We start from the raw sequence: 21423 nt of genomic DNA, 5'->3' as shown, positions 1-21423 counted from the left end.
TGGCCACTACTGGTGACAGTGGGTAGCCCATCAGAACTCTATCTGTTTGCTCGCCTGGGCAAAGGAGACCTCATAGTGAGCTTCGACGTGATGCCTCTCTTTACAAGTGTACCTCTAACAGACTTCCTACGTCTTACAGGGGAAAAGTACTAATGAAACTGTTTGAATTCGTCATTACGTCTACTTACTTTGTATTCAATGCAAATTATTAGGAACAAACAGGTGGAGTGGCAGTGGGTCGCCTTGCGAAAGACAGTCAACAGGAACAACTGAAGACGGCAAGAAGTTGGCTTTACGAAGTATCGCACCTTCTGGATGAAGGCAGATGCCTGAATTGTTTTCGGTTCTGAAATGTACGTAATTATATATAGTCTCCATATGAAAATTCCTATCATAACTAAAAACAGAGCCATACAGAGAGGACTAGCAGTACAAACAGGGAGTTCGAGCAGCGTTTTGATGGGAGGTAGTCATTACAAATCTGAATAAAAGCTTTGTTCAAAAAATGTGTGTGAAATTTTATGGGACTTAACTGCTAAGGTCAGCAGTCCCTAAGCTTACACACTTCTTAACGTAAATTATCCGAAGGACAAACACACACACCCATGCCCGAGGGAGGACTCGAACCTCCGCCGCGACCAGCCGCACAGTCCGTAACTGTAGCGCCTGAGACCGCTCGGCTAATCCCGCGTGGCAGAAGCTTTGTGTTTCCATTCTTGAGAGATAGGGAATTTGTGTTAATCTTTTTAAAACTTTACCGGTAGTTGTAAGCTGGACAGGGAAAACTCTACTCTTTAACTGGTGACTTATGGACAGATGAAAATTGGTGTAAAATTGCCAACTCCTTTTTCTGACAAGAAGGAAGGGATCGAAGATGAGGATAAAAGATATAGGGAAAGTCAGCCTGGGCCTCAGGTCATTAGAGAACTACCATACGGTACGAAAGGCAAAGATATGCCTTCGTAGATTCAGCGTCATTGAGTAACTTCTATGTTACTTATCCTGTATCATTTAACTTCGCCGGACGGTGTGGCCGAGCGGTTCTAGGCGCTTCAGTCTGGGACCACGCGACCGCTACGGTCGCAGGTTCGAATCCTGACTCGGGCATGGACGTGTGTGATGTCCATAGATTAGTTAGGTTTAAGTAGTTCTAGGGGACTGATGACCTCAGATGTTAAGTCCCATAGTGCTCAGAGCCTTTTGAATCATTTTTTTTTAACCATTTAGCTTCACCAGCCGCTTTTTCTCAGTTCTATCCCTTCTTCTGCCAGAAGGAAGAGCCCCTGTTTCTGAAAACATTTTAGCTTTCTCCTCGTTTCTATCTTTACCCACATGAAAATTCGATTTTTTTTCCTATCCATATCCTACATATTGTCAACTCTTTCATCTGTGCGCCGGCCGCGGTGGTCTCGCGGTTCTAGGCGCACAGTCCAGAACCGTGCGACTGCTACGGTCGCAGGTTCGAATCCTGCCTCAGGCATGGATGTTTGTGATGTCCTTAGGTTACTTAGGTTTAAGTAGTTCTAAGTTCTAGGGGACTAATGACCACAGCAGTTGAGTCCCATAGTGCTCAGAGCCATTTGAAGTCTTTCATCTGTTATTAATAATACTAACGGTATCCAGTTAATTTTACATCACTCCAACATCACTACAAGTGTACTGAGGACCTAATTGCTTGTGATAGGGTGTCGTGAATTGCTCTAAAGGTCCTTAAGTGTCAATGCTCCTTCCTTGCGCGTTCTCGCGCCTTGCCGGCCGCGGTGGTCTAGCGGTTCTAGGCGCTCAGTCAGGAACCGCGCGACTGCTGCGGTCGCAGGTTCGAATCCTGCCTCGCGCATGGATGTGTGTGATGTCCTTAGGTTAGTTAGGTTTAAGTAGTTCTAAGTTCTAGGGGACTTATGACCACAGATGTTGAGTCCCATAGTGCTCAGAGCCATTTGAACCATTTTTTTCTCGCGCCTTTCGGTTTTACTGTACGACCACACTCTCCTAGACTCAGGAATCTAGAGCCGTCATCATGTTGTCGAACGTATAGCTGCAAATCTGTTTTGTATTTGTCGGAAATACCAATAGCAACTCATTAACAGCGCAGAATTTTCAATGTTCATTCGTTTACATAGTGATGAGAATATAGCTAGAAAAATAACGAACTTAGTGATGTAGAAATTAGCAAGCTAACATGTCAAACTTTTACTAATACATGCTCCACTCCCACTTTTGAACTCAGGGAAGGTCATTGTCATTAACATAGCACTGATCGTTTCTCCCATTTTCTATAATAATACAGTATTTAAAACTAATACAAATTTTTCGCGTAAAAATTATTTCTTTCTTAAAAATATTTATTTAAAAACGAAAAAATTGGCACTGTTGTTACGACTAATTGATATTTCGCCTTTTTTATTCCGTTATTAGAAAAATAAAAACAAACACCTTTTATAACCAAGATCAAACAAATACCGGTTACTCAGGACTGAAATACTGGTATCGGTTTTAACTGATCGGTTTTTGCCATTCCTGCCACAGCGATCGCGCCGCACCGCGCTGCGCAAAATAAGGAAAGCAGTTCAACGCAGCGCGGCGCGGCAGGTGGCAACATCAAAGCGCGCCGCTCTGCGCAACAACAAATTCCGCGAAGTGTCTGTACTTCACAGGAAATGGATCGCTCGTGCGCGGCTCTGTTAGGACGCTGTCTCCCGTATCCATTTTTATCGACGAGCGCGCGCACAGTGGAGCATTGACGCATACACTGCTCCGTTCTGTGCAGTTCTGTCCTCGTGTGCGTCGTTCTGCTTTAATCTGCGCTGCACATTTGTGCGCTGCGCGACGCTTTCGGTGTGGACGTAGCTATAAGTAAATTTAGGATGCTGTAATGAAACTTACTCATCTGAAAGACCAAAATAATTTTAGTCCCTTTCTGTGTTACTACTTAGCTGGAAATTTCAAATTAAGCGTGCATAGTGACATCTAGTACTTTATCAATCTTCAGCAGCTGTATTTCTACTTGTTGAAATAATCACCAACCAGTTGCACAAAAGAAATATTGCTCTTGTACCGGTTTCAGGCACCCATTGCCCTTCTTCAGAAGGTTATAATCATCGCATTATTTGTGAGCGTCAAAATTAAGACGTATGTAGCATACTGCTGTCGACATGTGGTTCATTAAACCTGTATAAAAATGGCACTGGCATGATGTCTGCACTTGTTGGTTAGTTTCCTTTCGCCATTTTTGTACAGCCGCTATGAACCACGTGATACATCTTATTCTTGACATTCGCAAATAATGCGATGATTATAATCTTCTGAAGAAGGGCACTAGGTGCTGTAGAACAAAATTTCTTTTATGCAGATGGTTGTTGATTGTTTCAACAAATAAATATATCTGGCAAGTGACGCCCTATATTGTCTGTACATGAATTTACTAAAATTCTGAAGTTTCGGTCGGCTCTTTCGAGCTTAGCGATAAGTATGGTTCAAATTCAAATGATTCAAATGGCTCTGAGCACTATGCGACTTAACTTCTGAGGTCATCAGTCGCCTAGAACTTAGAACTAATTAAACCTAACTAACCTAAGGACATCACACACATCCATGCCCGAGGCAGGATTCGAACCTGCGACCGTAGCGGTCGCTCGGTTCCAGACTGTAGCGCCTAGAACTGCACGGCCACTACGGCCGGCCGCGATAAATATGTCGGCTATTGCTCGATGAATATTCTCCTTCAAGTATGCAAGGACCCTTGCACGACGTAAACGATGGATTTCAGATATTCCCAATAAAGAAGTCACAACGTCACAAGGGAAACTGGGCCCGTTGCAAGCTACGTAGGATCATCTCCCAAAATCAGGCGCCCGCAATTTGATTTCTGTGTCGTGGCCCTGCTTCCTGAAATAACACATCCAAGACAACAAAAAAGATCTCGATCATATTGAGAACTGCCGATTCAGAGTTACTGCACGTCCGTTTCCTAAAAAAAATACGGAATAATGACCTCAGCTCTCGACAATTCACCCCAACAGCTACACCTGCTTAATGAAGGGCCCCTCATTAAGTTCTCTGGAACAGTTAACGTTCCGATAACACACACAAACAGATGGAAGTCACTAAAGAACGCTATCGCGTCGATAAGCAACTTTTCAATCATCTCTTCGCGTGCATTTTGCTGAGCAACATCATCACTTTCGCTCAGTTCCTCCACCACTACCTGTATGTATGAAAATTGAGAATTCGTCTCAAAGGAAGATCCGAAAGTCAAAGGGCAGCTGAAAGATAGCGTGCCGAGCGGCGAGGACTTCTGTCTCACTACTTCCATGTTTTACTGTGGTTCCTGGACCGCAGCAGCCACATTCTTCTTCTTTACATATTTCCGGTTGCCCTGGGGTATCTATCAATGAAACAATAGACTGCCGGCCAGTAACAGGACTTTGGGCGGGAGTATGGAAGCGTACACGGGATGCGTGTGTGTGTGGTTTGAGGTTTTCGGGCGCTTGCCAATGACAATGACTGACAGAAAAGAAGGCTTCTACGACGAGTGCGCGTTGCTCCTTTGGCCAACGCATTGTTGGTGCTGATGTCATGTGGTAAACGAACTTCCTGACTCATCGCTTTTAATGAGACCCCCCCCCCCCCTCCTCCCAACACTGTACCCCATTAAAATCAACACATTTCGTCGCAATGCCCAATAATTTGATCCCTGCTAGTATCTCTAGCAGATACTGAAAGACCGTTTAGTACATTAAAACATCCATGAAGACGTGAAGAAAGTCCTACGTTTTCCACTGACGCAGAAAGGATTAGCAGGTTTCAAAATACTTGCTGTGGAACCTACTTTGGATCATCAATTAAACTTTAGTAGTACAGGGTGTTCCAGGAGGAATGGCCAATGTTCAGAGATATGACGGGAACGATCATTCGTACCAAAAGGTCTATACAGCAAACATGAAATTTAGAACGGGTCTGTAAGAGCTATGAGCACTTCTCTATCTTCAATACTGCGAGACAAACCTCTTCTACTGCAAGCTCTTTGATTTCCTTATTTTAAGAAGTGATAGTATGGACCAAACCAAGAAAAAAACGTTCAGGAAACATGAGCTCTAAAGTGAATACCTTAAGAGCTATGACCATTTGTTCACCTTCGTTAATGCGAAACACATCTTTTCTACTGAACAAGTGCTCATAGCTTGCAAAGTATGCATTTTAAAGCCCATGTTTACTAGACTTTTTGCTTCGAATAATCATTCCTATCATATGCCTGAATATTGACCATTCCTTCTGGGACACCCTGCATCTGCCAGTAAAATTAAGAAACTCTATTTCTTGAAATTAACTTTTCATCGCTTATATAGCTAATTTATAATATTGTACCGCAGTATGCATTCGGTCGACTAAAGCGAGATCTTCAGGATTCGACTGCGGGGTTTCCTTTTTCTCCTTTAGCGTGGTGTGTGTTACAACAATTGGGAAACTATTCATCGTTATATCATTCTACATGCTTTTCTAGAGTTTGTTTGCTGTGCAAGTACTGATACACTCATATATAGTAATATTCTATAAAACAAAGCTTCTTTGTCGAAATTATTTCAGAGCTCTCTTACAGACTTCCAAAACAATAAGCTCATGTATGGAGCACTCTTTGTTGTCACGTCAGAGGGTCTGATGAGACCTACCTCGAGACCTGCCCTGCCTCTCAAAAGGCCTGCTGATGCCAGAAAAATCAACACCGACGTCTACATTACTTCTCTTCAATTCGCAATTAAGTGCCTGGTAGAGGGTACATATCGAATCACCTTCAAGCTATTTCTCTATCGTTCCACCCTCGAACAGAGCAACAAAATGTTTTCGCATTCAGAACCGGCCTGGATGGCCGAGCGGTTCTAGGCGTTACAGTCTGGAACCGCCGACCGCTACGGTCGCAGGTTTGAATCCTGCCTCGGGGATGGATGTGTGTGATGTCCTTAGGTTAGTTAGGTTTAAGTAGTTCTAAGTTCTAGGGGACTGATGACCTCAGAAGTTAAGTCCCATAGTGCTCAGAGCCATTTGAACCATTTCTCGCATTCAGAGAAAAAGGATGGTGATAGGCATTCTTTGAAATGACCCTACTACAACGCAAAACGCCTTTGTTTTAATGATAGCTAACCTCAAGCATCATACACACTCAAGAAACGATTGTCATCTTAAAATTTTTCAACAAGAACCAAAGTAAGAATATATAAAAGCATAATCAGGCCACTATTACTACATGGGGCAGAAACATGAAGAATAGATAAATACACGAAGAGAAAGATAAAAGTTTCTGAAAATAAAATCCTGCGAAAGGCATTTGGACCAATCTATGAGGGAGGAGAATGGCGAAGAAGAAAGAACAGGAAGCTCAGGGAGCTATACAATGAACTAGATATGGTTGTGGAAGCCAAGACAAGAAGACTAAAATGGGCTGGCCACTTTTATGGAAGTGAACAGGGATCTTCACTGAGAGAAGTCTCAGAGAATAAACCGGATGGGCGAAGACCTCTAGGCAGGCCGAAAATTAGATGGTGAGACCAGGTTGTCAAGGATATCCAGGTACTAGGAGCAAGAAAAGAAGATGCCCAAGACAGAATACTGTTGTAGAGGCCAAAAACCGACTGCGGTTTGTGGGGCCAGGAGAGTAAGAGTGAGCAAGTACCCTCAACTCGCGTGTCATATCCGTGACTCTCTCTCTCTCTCTTATTGCATGTCAGTACAAAACGAGCAGACCTTTGAACTTTTTCGATGCCCTCCATCAACCCTATCTGATGCGGACCCCATAACGCGCAGCAGTACTGTAGAAGAAGATGGACAAGCGTCATGTAGGCAGTCTCTTTAACAGACCTAAGCGTTCTGCCAGTGAAATGGAGTCTTTGCTTCGCTTTCTCCACAACGTTATCTGTGCGATCGTTCCATTTTAAGTTGTTCGTAATTGTAATTCCTACTTATTTAGCTGAACTGGCAGCTTTACATTTGTCTGATGGAATTTAACGGGTTCCTTTAAGCACTCAAGTGAATGGCCAAACACTTTTCATTATTAGAATCAACTGCCACTTTTCGCACCACACGGGTATCTTGTCTAAGTCATTTTGCAATTCGTTTTGATCTTGTGATGACTTTACGAAACAGTAAATGATAGCACCATCTGCAAACAATCTAGCAGGGGTCCCCAGATAGTTTCCTAAATCGGCTATATACGTTAGGAACAGCAGAGGGTCTGTAACACTTCCTTGGGGAATTTCAGACATCACTTCTGTTTTACTAGATGACTTTCCGTCAGGTTCTACGAATGGGAACCTGGTGCCAAACAGATACAGAGATGAGCAAATGTGTCGGGATTTCCCCAGTTCACTGCTACTAGACCCGTGTCATCATAACGCGCCTGTGCGTAACACACAAAGTATTGCGCCATAATCTAAGAATGAATGCAAAAATTAGAGAAACTTTTTCCGAACTTTGTCAATATATGCGTCAGAGTATTAATATTAAAACTGTTAATCTCAGACTATCAGATGAAGATGTTTCGCTAAATATGTTATTTTAAGAAAAAATAACTGGTGCTACATAATGCAGCTAGAAAGCTAAAAATTGTTCAGAATGTGCAAAGGTATGTCACAATTAACATTTACGAGTCTCAATTTGATCGGTGCAATATTTTGGTCATAATCGGAATTTTTACGAAAAATCGAAGGCGCTAAATATTAGACTCAGAAAGATGAAAAATCGTATCTAGCCCCAGTCTGATATAAAAACATTAACTATGTAACTCCTTTAAGTTACGCTAATAGTTTTAAGTAATTTACTAAAAACCAAATATGGGGCAGAAATATCCTTGTTCGTAATAGATTACGTAATTTATGATAAAAAGTTCTAATTACAGCATTCGATTACATTCATTAAATTATACATCTGTACCAAGTTTCAAGACTTAAGTGTAAATAACAGTCAATAAAAGCACTCCTAAAGAAGTAGTTCAGAGGTCATGTTCTACTGTTGGTTTCGTTCTAAAAGTTCTAGCTAGCAAACTTTAAATGCAGTCGAGCTAAAACATTTTTAGTAACTAAAGGCAACTTAACTCTATTATATGAAAATTTCGAGTATTATAAATTGTTTCACGAGACAGTTATAATATGATACGTGTCTGAGAAAGTGGTCAGTTTGATGCTGCCGACTGTGCCTTGAGCGGTTGACAGCATATGTTCCGTCTTTTTTAATCTCTTTTTGTTTGTTATTTTTCGTTGGATTTGTCCCATGACAGCTGTTTTAAGTTCGTCATTGATCCATTCACTCAGTTTTATTATTACAGAGGAGAGACAACCCTCTGACCGATCACGCTGAGCTACCGTGCCGGCTCCGTTCGGCCTTCCGCTGCGTCCATATACAGTAAAAGTACGGCCAGAGACGCAGTGAAAGAGACACTTCGTACCGAGCTGTCAATCTGTCCACGTTCGTCAAACGCCGGCATAAGCGCTGCCTCGGATTACGTCGGCGCTAGGTACCCACCGAACGCATGTTTTCGGTAAAAGTAGGAAGTTAATTTGCGAGAACTGTACACCGTCCTGGACCGGTTTGATTCCACGGAAGTAACTGTGTGTGCCCTGTAATGTTGGAAAAACCGCACTGGCAAGTGGTGAGATTATTTTCAACTTTTGTGGCGAGCAGGTAACTTGGACTAGTAGAGGTCAGGGCTCTAGACTATTTTACTTGGAACTTAACGCAGATGTCGCCTCTGAACTGCTAATGCTGCTGTTTATGATAGGAACATTATTATTATTGTTATCAGGAATATTATTATGTTTGTGCGTGTGAACTTTCATTGAATATTTTAATCGGTTAGAACGCAAAACTTTTATTTATACTCATAATTTCTGATCCTGATGAGTAAATAGCTAGTAGGAACATTTTCATTCGGTGAGTACAAGAAGAATGTGGGCTTACAGACTGGAAATTATGGTCAGTATGTTTTCCATCACTTTCTGCCTGACCGCAAAAAATATCGTAGTTTTTCAGGCTCTTGCGGATACGGCGGCGAATATTATGTTCATTTATATAAAATTCACCCGCCGCATCACAACCTTTCTGATAGGAAATCGCGAATTGAGTTGCAGGACCGAGATGATAGGTATCCCATAGCATGCAATTTGATTATACGCTCCTTGTGAGAAACTGTATCAAAAGCCTTCTACAACGTGTACAACTTTGCTTCCGCCGTTTGCCGATAGGTGCCGACAACAGTAAGTAGCGGCCGAAAGGAACAGATCGCAGAAGTCAGGCAGTTAGCTTGAATCTCGGTCAACATAACCTCATTCAAACATTAGTCGATTTGTGTCGGCATCATAAAGTTGTTCTTGATTGAAAATGTCAGTTTATGAGCCTAATTCTCGTCATTTACGGGAGGGTTGCTGTTTTGTTTCAGTATGCGGAAAACAGCGGCCGAGTCTCATCGAATGCTCTCAAGTATGTATGGTAAGGACGCTATTAGTGAAAGAACGTGTCGTGAGTGGTTTCAACGCTTCAAGAACGGTAATTTTAACGTCGTAGACCGGCATAGTGGTGGAAGAGACAACGTTTTCGAAGGTGCAAAATTGAAGACAGTGCTGAGTCAACTCGCGTCAAACTCAAGAAGAATTGGCGCGATTAGTGGGAGTGACACAGCAAGCCATTTCAAAACATCTTAAGGCTATGGGCAGGATTCAGAAAGGAGGAACTTGGGTCCCGTCTGAGCTGAAACCAAGAGACGTTGAACGGCGTTTGTGTGTTGTGAACAGTTGGATTGGATTGGATTGGCTGGGGGAAGAGACCAAACAGCGAGGTCATCGGTCTCATTGGGGTAGGGAAAGACGGGGAAGGAATTCGGCCGTGCCCTTCCAAAGGAACCATCCCGGCATTTGCCTGGAGCGATTTAGGGAAATCACGGAAAACCTAAATCAGGATGGCCGGACGCGGGATTGAACCATCGTCCTCCCGAATGCGAGTCCAGTGTACTAACCACTGCGCCACCTCGCTCGGTGTGAACAGTTGCTTCAGAGGCAAAAACGGAAGGGGTTTCTGCATACTATTGTGATCGGGGACGAAAAATGGGTTTGTTGCGATAACCCTAAACGCAAAAAATCATGGGGATATCCTGGCCATGCTTCCACGTCGACGGCCAAACCGAATATTCACGGCTCCATGATCATGCTCCGCATTTGGTGGGACCAGCTCGGCGTTGTTTACTATGATGTGTTAAAACCAAGAGAAACAATCACTGGTGCTCGTTATCGAATGCAATTAATGCGTTTGAGCAAAGCATTAAAAGACAACCGGCCGCAATACAGCGAGAGGCACGATTAAGTGATTTTGCAGCACGACAACGCTCGACCCCACTTTGCAAAAGAGGTCAAAACGTATTTGGAAACGTTAAAATGGGAAGTCCTACCCCACCCGCCGTATTCTCCAGGCATTGCTCCCTCTGACTATCACCTGTTTAGATCAATGGCGCATAGCCTGGCTGACCAACACTTCCGATCTCACGAATAAGTCACAAATTGGATCGATTCGTGGATCACTTCAAAAGATGAACAATTTTTTCGACGCGGGATTCGTACACTGCCAGAAAGATGGGAGAAAGTAGTGGCCAGCGATGGAAAATACTTTGAATGATACATGTGTAACCAATTTGTTTCATTAAAGCCTCAAATGTTGGGGAGAAAACGGCGGAAGCAATGTTGTACACCTTGTAGTAACACAGGATTATGGGATCAATTTCAGACCCCTTGTCGGTAGCACTCATTACTTCATGAGAATGAAGAGGTAGTGTGTTTCACAAGAACGATATTTTCGGAATTTGTACTGTATGCCAGTAGATCGTTTTCTTCTACAAAAATTATTTTTGTGTGTTTGGACCGATAACTGCAACTATACTTTTAATATTGTTGCCCATGACCAATCACGTTTGATCAAGCAAGGAGGGAATGGAATGGAAGGGAATGGGACGGAACGGAATCCCCGCAAATGAGATTCAGAGTAATTTGTTGCAGAAGAAGTTACTATATCACACAATAGCCCATAACGACAGTGCTTCAATTGAACAGATACGCCTGCGAGGGCACTGCTTTCCATGGGGCATATAGAATTTGAAAAATGCTCCAATATACACTCTATCACAAAATGACGCACCATGAAGGCATTACCTGAAGGGGCCAGAAATAGGTAGATGCGACGTTCATGTACAGACAAACAGCTGATTACAATTTCAGAAAAACTGGATGCTTTATTCAAGAAAAAGAGCTTTGAAATATGAGCAAGTCAATAATTGGACCTCCACTGACCCTTATGTAAGCAGTTATTAGGTTTGGCATTTTGTTGGATGTCCTCCTGAGGGATATCATGCCAAATTCTGTCCAATTGGTGCATCAGATGGTCAAAATTCCGAGCTAGTTGGAGGCCGTGCCCATAGTTCTCCAAACGTTCTCCGGTGGGGAGAAATCTGGCGATCTTGATGGCCAAGGTAGGGTTTGGCAAGCACGAAGACAAGCAGTAGAACCTCTCGCCGTATGCGGGCGGGCATCATCTTGCTGAATGTAAGCCTAGGATAGCTTGCCATGAAGAGCAACAAAACGTGGCGTATAATATCGTCGACGTACCGCTGTGCTGTAAGGGTGCTGCAGACGACAACCAAAGGGTTCCTGATATGAAATGGTACTCCCAGACCATCACTCCTAGTTGTCGAGCCATACGGCAAGTGACAGCCAGGTAAGTATCCCACCGCTGCTCAGGGTGCCTCCAGAAACATCTTCACTGGACATCAGGGCTAAATTCGAAGCGGGACTCATCAATGAAGACAATTCTGTTTCATTGAATGGGATTCCAGGCTCAATATGGCGATATGGCAGACACCTCTGCAAACGGTCTTGTTGGTGTAGAGAGGTCAATTGTAGTCGGCACAAGGGGCGCCGGAAGCTCTATCCCCTTTCCGTGGCTAATGGACCTTGTTGTCACTAAAGCACCGGTTGCCCGCCCGGTTGGCCATGCGGTTTAACGCACAGCTTTCTGGGCGGGAAGGAGCGCCTGGTCCCTGGCATGAATCCGCCAGGCGGATTTGTGTCGAGGTCCGGTGGCTCAAATGGCTCTGAGCACTATGGGACTCAACTGCTGAGGTCATTAGTCCCCTAGAACTTAGAACTAGTTAAACCTAACTAACCTAAGGACATCACAAACATCCATGCCCGAGGCAGGATTCGAACCTGCGACCGTAGCGGTCTTGCGGTTCCAGACTGCAGCGCCTTTAACCGCACGGCCACTTCGGCCGGCTCGAGGTCCGGTGTACCGGCCAGTCTGTGGATGGTTTTTAGGCGGTTTTCCATCTGCCTTGGCGAATGCGGACTGGTTCCCATTATTCCGCCTCAGTTACACTATGTCAGCGATTGCTGTGCAAACAAGTTCTCCACATACGAGTACACCACCATTACTCTACCACACAAACATAGGGGTTACACTCGTCTAGTGTGAGACGTTCCCTGGGGGGGTCCGCCGGGGACCGAACCGCACAATAACCCTGGGTTCGGTGTGGGGCGGCGGAGGGGTGAAGTGGACTGCGGTAGTCGTCGCGGGGTTATGGACCACTGCAGCTGCGGCGAGGACGGAGCCTCTCCGTCGTGTCTAGGTCCCTGGTTAACATACAATAGAAAGGACCGGCTGCACGTCGGATCGATGATATGGTGGATCTGTGGCTCTGTGCCTCTATGACAACTGCTCGGTCCTCACGTTCTGTCGTCTCTCTAAGTCAGTCGCTCCTTCTTGACATTGTGTTTGACCATAATTGATCAATTCCTGCCAACATTGTCGAATAGTGGCATCGTTCCTGTTCACATGTCGGGCGATTACTCCAATTGGTTGGTGCCTTTGTACCCAACTACACGTCCTCTCTCAAATGCTGCCATCGGTGTATGTTGTTCACGCGTCTGTTTGCGAGGCATAATAACAGTCCAACTGAGTACACGGGATTAATTTCACAGAGACTTTACACCCTGTTATCGACACGTCACCCGTTTACTATCCTTGCCAGCTGTGTGTGGAACTGCCCTGCAGCCTTACATATTTATCAGTCAGCTGATAAAGTTTAAGTTTTACATTTTTCGTCGATACATGCCTGAATATCAGTTTGTGACCAGTTTGCATAACCCTTCCGCGGTTCGTTTTGTTTTCTTTTTTTTTTAAGAGTGTGGTTGCATCATCATTCTGAATGTATTGAGATTGCAGCCGCACCTGCAGCTGTGTGATGAAGCCTACCTTCTTCGTCTGCGGCGCTCGTGGGCGGGACTCCGGCAGGTAGAGCAGCGTGTACAGCAGGCAGAAGGCCATGCAGCCCACGGCGACGCCGAAGACGCCGGCGTACGACATGGCACCAAAGAGCGGCGATGCCAGCCCCGCACCCAGCATCAGCGACAGGTACTGCGACGCGTCCAGCACGCCTAGCCTGCAACCGCACACCACCACCTTTCTCGTCTCACTCTTTTCATGTCCTGCACAAGTGGGCAAGGTCTCTTACCTTAGATCTGACATTTATGACTAATCATCTGGCGCTAAGACCCCTCATACGATGTACGATCGAGAACATGCCCTCGCTTTGGTGCCCGTCATATGCCAGATCAATTTTTTTTCCTTTATTGTGATTTCATTCCCCTGCTCCATATGGGCAGGGGAGTGCTGTCAGCGGCACAATCCGTCGCTCTTCAGCCGAGTGACATGACAGCTAATACAAGAAGAAAATGTTAAAGACGATAAAAATGTGGACATAAAACAGAGTAAGGGAAGATAATTGAGGTAAAAATACGCTGACATGGAGATGTTCATGGGAGGACAATTTAAAAAGTCGACATAAAGTTAAAAAAACACAGTGGGCGATTCGTAAAACAAGAAAAAGACATTGAAGTCACATGCACAGGTTAAAAGTTGGCCACAGTATCAAAAACACTCCAGAACAACCCACTTTAAACCCACTTGGAGCACACATGATGATGAAGAAAACTGCCAAGTGGGACCTGCCGAGGGAGAGGCCAGAGAGGATAGGATAGGAGGGCAGAGCAAGGTGTAGCAGGGGCGGGGTGGGATTAAAAGAATAGGGGCGTCAGCAGGTGCACCAAGAGGCAGGAGAAAGGTGGGGCAGGAGATGAAGAGGGAAGACAAGGAAGGAGGCAGAGACACTGAAGGGGAGCACAAGAGATAGAGGGGGAGCAGGAGGGGAAAGCCGCTCAGGAGAAGAGAGGGAGAGGAGAGGGAACCTTGAGGAGGAGGCAGGAGGAAGATGGGGTTAGAGTTGGTAGGAAGGGTAAGATGTCAGGGCGAAGCTCATCATCCGAGAGGCGTAGATGGTGGAAGTTACGTTGGGAAAGGAGGCAGAGGGTGTGGAGATGGAGAGAGAGTGGGACACAACGGTAAAGGCGCGGCAACAGGCTGGGGGTGGAGAGGAAGGGAGAAGGGACCAATGAAATCGCTCCCTCACTATGAAGCCCATCGTATAACCAGCTACGAGAAGACGCAGAAGTAAGGTTTCAGTATTGTCAATTTAGAATTATGAAACGTAATACAGCCAATCGTATGAGGGTCGGTAAAAAGTAGTGCATCACATTTTTTCTCGACCAATTTCTGTTGAAAACACGCAGAATTTGTATGGGCTTCGTGAAATATGCCTTCTTCAGCACCTATAGTTTCATGCAGTTCCGATAGCTACACGTAACTGTTCAAATGGTGTCTAGCAGAGAGTTCCACCGTGTTTCTTTTGATGGAAAACCATAACATCGTGGATATTTATAGATGCTAGCTGAATTGCGGACTACGGAAACCTGGCAGCGAACAAAGCAAGGCTAGTCGTTGGGTAAGGCATTTGCCATTATGACAACAAGGTCTCGCAAACCTGTCCAATCTCCCGCTTGCCAGCCGGCCGCACTCAGCTGTGACTCCTGCAGTTTTGGAACGTGTGGACACTCTCATTCCAGGTGATTGATTGATCACAAACACCTCGCTGCTGAGCTGGGCGCCTCTGATGGTAGTACTGACACCTTCGTCCACCAGTTCGGGTACTCGAAGGTGTCTGCCTCACTGCCTAACAGAAGACCATGAAGAGCTTCCATCTGTTTGGTCCAATGAAGGATGCACCCCGCAGGAAGCAGTACGTGGACGATGGTGAGGTCACTGATGCAGCAAGGCGCTGGCTCCGACGTCGGTCAGTAGAGTCATACCATGCGGTCATACAGGCCCTCCCAGTAAGGTGGCGTAAGGCCATCGCATTGACAGGAGACTATATTTGAAAATAGGGTTTTGTAGCCAAAACAGTGGGGAATAATATGGTATACTGGAATGCTGAATAGAACCAAAACGTCTTCAGAAAAAAATTGTTGCCGCGCGGGATTAGCCGAGCGGTCTAGGGCGCTGCAGTCATGGACTGTACGGCTGATCCCGGCGGAGGTTCGAGTCCACCCTCGGGCATGGGTGTGTGTGTTTGTCGTTAGGATAATTTAGGTTAAGTAGTGTGTAAGCTTAGGGACTGATGACCTTAGCAGTTAAGTCCAATAAGGTTTCACACACATTTGAACATTTTTTGAAAAAAATTGTTGCATTACTTATTGACCGCCCCTCGTAATTTCCTTCCACATTTTATATTATTTTATTTCCAATTTTTGGGTAAGTAATAATAGAGTTGATGTTCTAGATGCAGTGTTCTGCTCTCCTCTCTGTTAAGGTGCTGTGTATAGCAGTGGTTCCCAACCTATCTGAGACCATTACCCTGAGTTCAATCACATATTAGCTTTGCCTGAACCTACCATCATCAACGATAGCACCTAATTAGAATAAAAAATAATTTTCTTCTAATATTTTCATTTTGAAATGATAAAAGATATATTATATTTAGGTTTTGTAGGAGTTTTGCTAAACATCGAGCTAATGAGTCAATGAGACAATTGGTATAGCTTATTTGTAACAACCTTTTCACAGAATGATGAAGCACTTCCAGTGCCTTGTGTTACCTCAAACTACTTCTTAGAGAAGAAAGCCAACTATCCACATAGAGGGCAGTCTGTTGATGCAAAACATGACTTCTCTGCACCAGTCCTCGCCTTAGAGGCACTCGCTTCAGCCTCATCCTGCACCCCTATTTAATATAATTAAAATTAAAATATGTAAGCTATACTTGGGTCTGCTGTCTGTAACTCATTTGATAACTTCTGACCTGGCAGGAATTTGAAGACGTCTCGATGCCAGTACTTCGTGTCTGACTACTAATATTACTACTGCTACTACTACTATTACTACTAAAATAATAACAATACAGTGTAGGTCCTAGAGCAATGTAGTAGCAGTTTCATAGTTATTGTTGTGCAGTCATAATAGTTCGCTTGTTGTTGAGAAGTGAATAATGAAGCAATTTCTAACCTACTGTGGAAACTACCTACAACTCAGTTCATCTGTATCTAAGTTCCCTAATCATACTGTAATCATTGGAGGAGACTTTTATCATCCAACAATGATGATTGTAATTTTGTTAATGGTGGGCGTGACAAGACATCCTGTGAAACAGTACCATACGCCTTCTCTGAAAACTACATAGAGCAGATATTTCGGGAAAAACATTCGTGATGGAAATATATTAGATCTGATGGCAACAAGCAGACCTGACCTCTTTGAGGATGTCCACATCAAAACTGGTATTAGTGCCCATGAAGCAGGCAGTTAATAACAACAATGAATACCAAAGTAAAAAGGGCAACTAAAACAAGTAGAAAGATTTACATGTTCAGCAAACTAGTGAAAGAAGTAGCAGTGGCATATCCCACTGAGCAACTTGCAACTTTTAGCTCAAGACAGGGGCATGTAGAAGAATTGAGGCTCAAGTTTAAAAGAATAGCTGAACATACTCCAGATAGATATGCTTCCAAGAGAACAGCAAACTACGGACAGGACCTCCATTGTATGCAGTCACTGTAAAGAGCTTTCTAGAGAAACAGAGACTACTGCATTGTAGATATAAAACATAGCAAAGGATAGACACATGCTGAATGAAACGCCTTTGGCAGTCAAGAGAGCAATGAGTGAAGTCTTCAGTGACTACTGTAGCAGAACATTGCCGACAGATCTTTCAGAAAACCCAAAGGCTGTTAGTAGCACCTAAGTTAGTGTCCAGTCTATAATGCACAAGATAGGAACTGAAATTGAGAGAAGCCTCAGTTTAATCCTCGTACGAAGGAAGAGATGAGTGAAATAAATATTAATGCCCGTGGCGTTGAGATACAGCTGAAATCGTTAAAATTGAACAAAGCCCTAGGACCCGGTGGAATCCTTATCGGATCCTATGCCCAATTTGCGGCCGAGTTAGCTCTCCTGTTAACTATAATCTACCGTAGATCCCTCGAACAAAAAATTGCGTCCAGTAACTGGAAGAGAGCCCAGGTCACACTTGTCTACAAGAAGGATAGCAGAAATGATCCGCAAAGTTACCGTCAAAATATTCGTGACATCCAGTTGTTGTACAACGTTAGAACATATTCTGAGCTCAAATATAATGAGGTATATCGAACAAACGACCTCCTCCATGCCATCTAGAATGGATTTCGAAAACAGTGATCAACTGAAACGCTGCTCGCAAGTTTCTCACATGACATCCTGGAAGCTCTGCATGAAGGCCTTTAGGTAGATGCAGTATTCCTCAATTTACGAAAAGCATTTGACTCATTGCCGCACCTACGCTTATTATCAAAAGTACGATCGAATCGGGTATCAGGTGAAATTTGTGATTGAATTGAAGTTTTTGGTAGGGAGGACGCAACATTTAATCTTGGTCGGAGAGTCATCGACAGATATAGCAGTGTCTTCGGTTGTACCATTATTTTTTAAAGACCTTGGGGACAATATTAATAGTAACTTCAGAAATTTCGCAGATAATGCAGTTGTATTCAGTGAAGTACTCCTACAATCTGGAATCAACTGCCCAAATATTCAGTCAGACATTGATGAGATTTCAAATTGTCGCAAAGATTGGTAACTTGGTTTAAATATTCAGAAATATAAAACTTTTGCACATCACAGAATGAAAAACATAATATCCTATGAATTTACTATCTGTGGATTATATATTGAATCGGAATATTCATGCAAATACCTGGGTGTAACACTTCGTATGGACATGAAATGACACGATCAGATAGGCTGAATAAAGGGGAAAGCAGATAGCAGACTTCGGTTTATTGGTAGAAAACTAGGGAAGTGCAGTGAGCCTACAAAGGAGATTCCTTTACAAACCACTCGTGGGACCCATCATAAAATACTGTTCAAGTTTATGGGACACGTACCAAATAGATCTGACAGGAGATGCTGATCGTATGCAGTGAAGGGCTGTACGAAAAGTCACAACTGTTTTTGACACGCGGGAGAGTGTCACAGAGATGTTGAAAGAACTGAACTGACAGACTCTAGAAGATACACAGAAACTGTCCCGAGAAAGTCTACTAACAAAAATTCAAGAACCGGCTTTAAAACAGTGACTCTAGGAATATAATACAGCCCCTTACTTATGGTTCCTATAGCGATCGTGCGGACAAGATTACATTAATTACAGCACGCACAGAGACATTTAAACAGTCATTCTTCCAGCATTCCGTACGTGAATGGAATGGGAAAAAGAGTTGGATAACATATTACTTTCTCCGATATACGTCGACCGCGACGAAAAAGTGAGAGAAGAGCTCATACGGAGGTTTATCAATGGTCACTCTTCCCATGCCCCCCCCCCCCCCCCCTGCGGGTTCGTGGGTAAGAATAGGCCCGCGGTATTCCTGCCTGTCGTAAGAGGCGACTAAAAGGAGTCTCAACTGTTTCGGCCTTTAATGTGATGGTCCCCTAAGGGGTTTGACCACTCCGTTTCTAAATTTTTCCGTTAGTGCGTACCATTTGGGGAAGGACACCTTACGTGGTGCATCTAAAAATCCATCTTGCCCTAAGATCTGGCACACCTGATTTTTCATGGAGTTGGACTTACATCGAGCTTCCGGCCACATCCACTGCAGTGTCTTCCGGGTAGCATACATTCCCTCCAATGTGCACTTCCATCTTTGCCCTCATGATGTACATGGATATTTCGACACCCAACATCCAGCACGGTAGCCAGTCCGTTGTGGTGGGGTCGTCATGTACCCTCTTGGTGGTAGCCCCCTGACTACACAGGGATCGCACTGCTGATGCCTGAGCTGCTACCTCCCCACGTATGCCGAGGAGTAGATGCCTATCCCCCTGGGGCATCAGGACTCCCGGCAAAGGCCATCCTGCCAGGTGGTCTTTGCTGTGGCTGGGTGGCGCCCGTGGGGAGAGCCCCTGGTCGGAGTGGGTGGCATCAGGGCGGATGACCCGCAATGAAGTGTGGTACATCATCTCTCGCTGGTGGGCCTCCACCAGCAGTCTCTAAGAGTTCGAGGTCTAACCTCAATGGCAAGCAACTCAATCCAAGATCATTTCCCTCCCTGGCCACTCCATGGGAGGAACGCATGGCTAAAGACAGCAGTGGAGATTATTCACCCCATTACCTTGTCTGTACGTGGGTCGATGGTGAATCTTTTATGCAAACTAAGCTTCAGTTTTTTGTGGAGCATTTAGAGGACAAGTTCGGGGAGGTGGAGGGCTTGTCCAAGATGCGCTATGGTTCTGTGCTCATCAAAACGGCATCCTCTGCCCAGTCACGGATGTTGCTCAATTGTGACAAGTTGGGGGATGTTTCAGTTAGCATCACGCCGCATAAGAGTCTCAACATGGTCCTGGGTATTATATTCCACAGGGATCTTCTTCTGCAGTCCGACGATGAATTACGCGCCAACCTCGAACGACGAGGTGTTCACTTCGTCCGGCACGTCCATCGGGGTCTGAGGGATAATCAGGTAGCCACCGGTGCCTTCATCTTGGCCTTCGAGGGTGATGTCTTACCCGAAAAGGTTAAGGTGATGGTTTACCGTTGTGATGTGAAGCCATATATCCCTCCTCCGATGCGGTGTTTTAAGTGCTGGAAGTTCGGGCACATGTCATCTCGCTGTACTTCCAGCATCACCTGTCGAGATTGTGGCCGTCCTTCCCATCCCGATACTCCATGTGTCCCGCCTCCTATCTGTGTTAACTGCGGAGAACACCATTCCCCCTGATCACCGGACTGTAGGATCTTCCAGAAGGAAAGGAGGATAATGGAATATAATACTCTGGACCGCCTGACTTACACTGAGGCCAGGCGGAAATATGAGCGGCTCCATCCTGTGGCAATGACGTCAACTTACGCCGCAGCTGCCACGACGGTTTTCCCATCGTCCCGAATTGGCTCTCAGATCGGTCAGCATCCACCAGCCCCCTTGCTTGTGGGGGGCCCTTCACAACCTGTTGCTCCTGCTCCATCTACTTCCGGAGCAACACCCCCCCAACAATTGGGGACATCGGTTCCTCGTTCCCAGCTGGAGAAGCGTAGGACTTCTTCGGCTACTCTCGCAAGGAAGGGGTCCCTTGGGGACCTCCCTTCGCAAGTTCCGACCAGCGGCACAGCAGACACCCGCAAGTATCTGAAACAACCACCGGTCGCTGGTCGTAGGGCGTCGCGGTCGTCTTCAGTCCCTGAGGCTGACCCGGTGCGGCCCTCCCAGCCATAACAACCTAAGGCACAGCGTGCAAAGCAGACAAAGAAAAAGGCTCCCAAGCATACTGACATTGCGGTGGCACCTGTCCCACCGCAACCTTCTCACTCTGCGTCCGAAGATGAGGTGGAGATTCTGGCGTCCGCTGAGGACCTGGATCTCGCCAGTCCCTCAGACACAATGGATGGCTGTTGTACAGGTGGTGACTCAGTAGCAGCAGGGGCCCAGGAGGCGTAATCTGCCTCCCCAGTCCCTTCCCGCCTTTCCCATCCATGGACAATACCATCCTCCAGTGGAACTGCAGCGGTTTCTTCCACCATCTAGCTGAGCTCCGACAACTTATCAGCCTTCACCCTTTCTTCTGCATTGCCCTTCAGGAAACTTGGTTTCCCGCAATGCGAACCCACGCCCTCCGTGGCTATCGGGGTTATTATAAGAACCGGGCAGCTTATGAAAGGGTGTCTGGTGGCGTCTGCATATATGTCCTTAACTCTCTTCACAGCGAGTTTGTTCCTCTACAAACAGCTTTAGAGGCTGTCGCTGTTCGGGTGTGGACGCCACAGGCTGTTACCGTCTGCAGTCTTTACCTTCCACCGGATGGTGCCGTCACGCAGCATGTCCTGGCTGCTCTGATAGCCCAATTGCCGCCACCTTTCTTGTTGCTGGGCGATTTCAATGCCCACAACCCTCTATGGGGTGGGACTTTCTCCGATGACCGCGGTCGTGCCATGGAGCATTTGTTGGCTCAGCTCGACCTTAGCCTTTTGAACACCGGTGCTCCCAC

At 45.3% G+C, this 21423-nt stretch overlaps 1 protein-coding gene across 1 annotated transcript in view; it reads right to left on the bottom strand.

The window, feature by feature from the left end:
• The window catches only part of LOC126235919 (proton-coupled folate transporter-like), a 178900-nt gene that overhangs the window by 75882 nt on the left and 81595 nt on the right, over positions 1–21423 (bottom strand). Inside the window, exon 4 of the mRNA XM_049944879.1 lies at positions 13276–13462. Coding sequence (XP_049800836.1) covers positions 13276–13462 — 187 coding nt within the window. The remainder of the gene's footprint in view (positions 1–13275; positions 13463–21423) is intronic.

Source organism: Schistocerca nitens, chromosome 1 (assembly GCF_023898315.1).
Source record: "Schistocerca nitens isolate TAMUIC-IGC-003100 chromosome 1, iqSchNite1.1, whole genome shotgun sequence".
Lineage (NCBI taxonomy): Eukaryota > Metazoa > Arthropoda > Insecta > Orthoptera > Acrididae > Schistocerca > Schistocerca nitens.
This window is presented reverse-complemented; position numbering and strand designations above follow the sequence as displayed.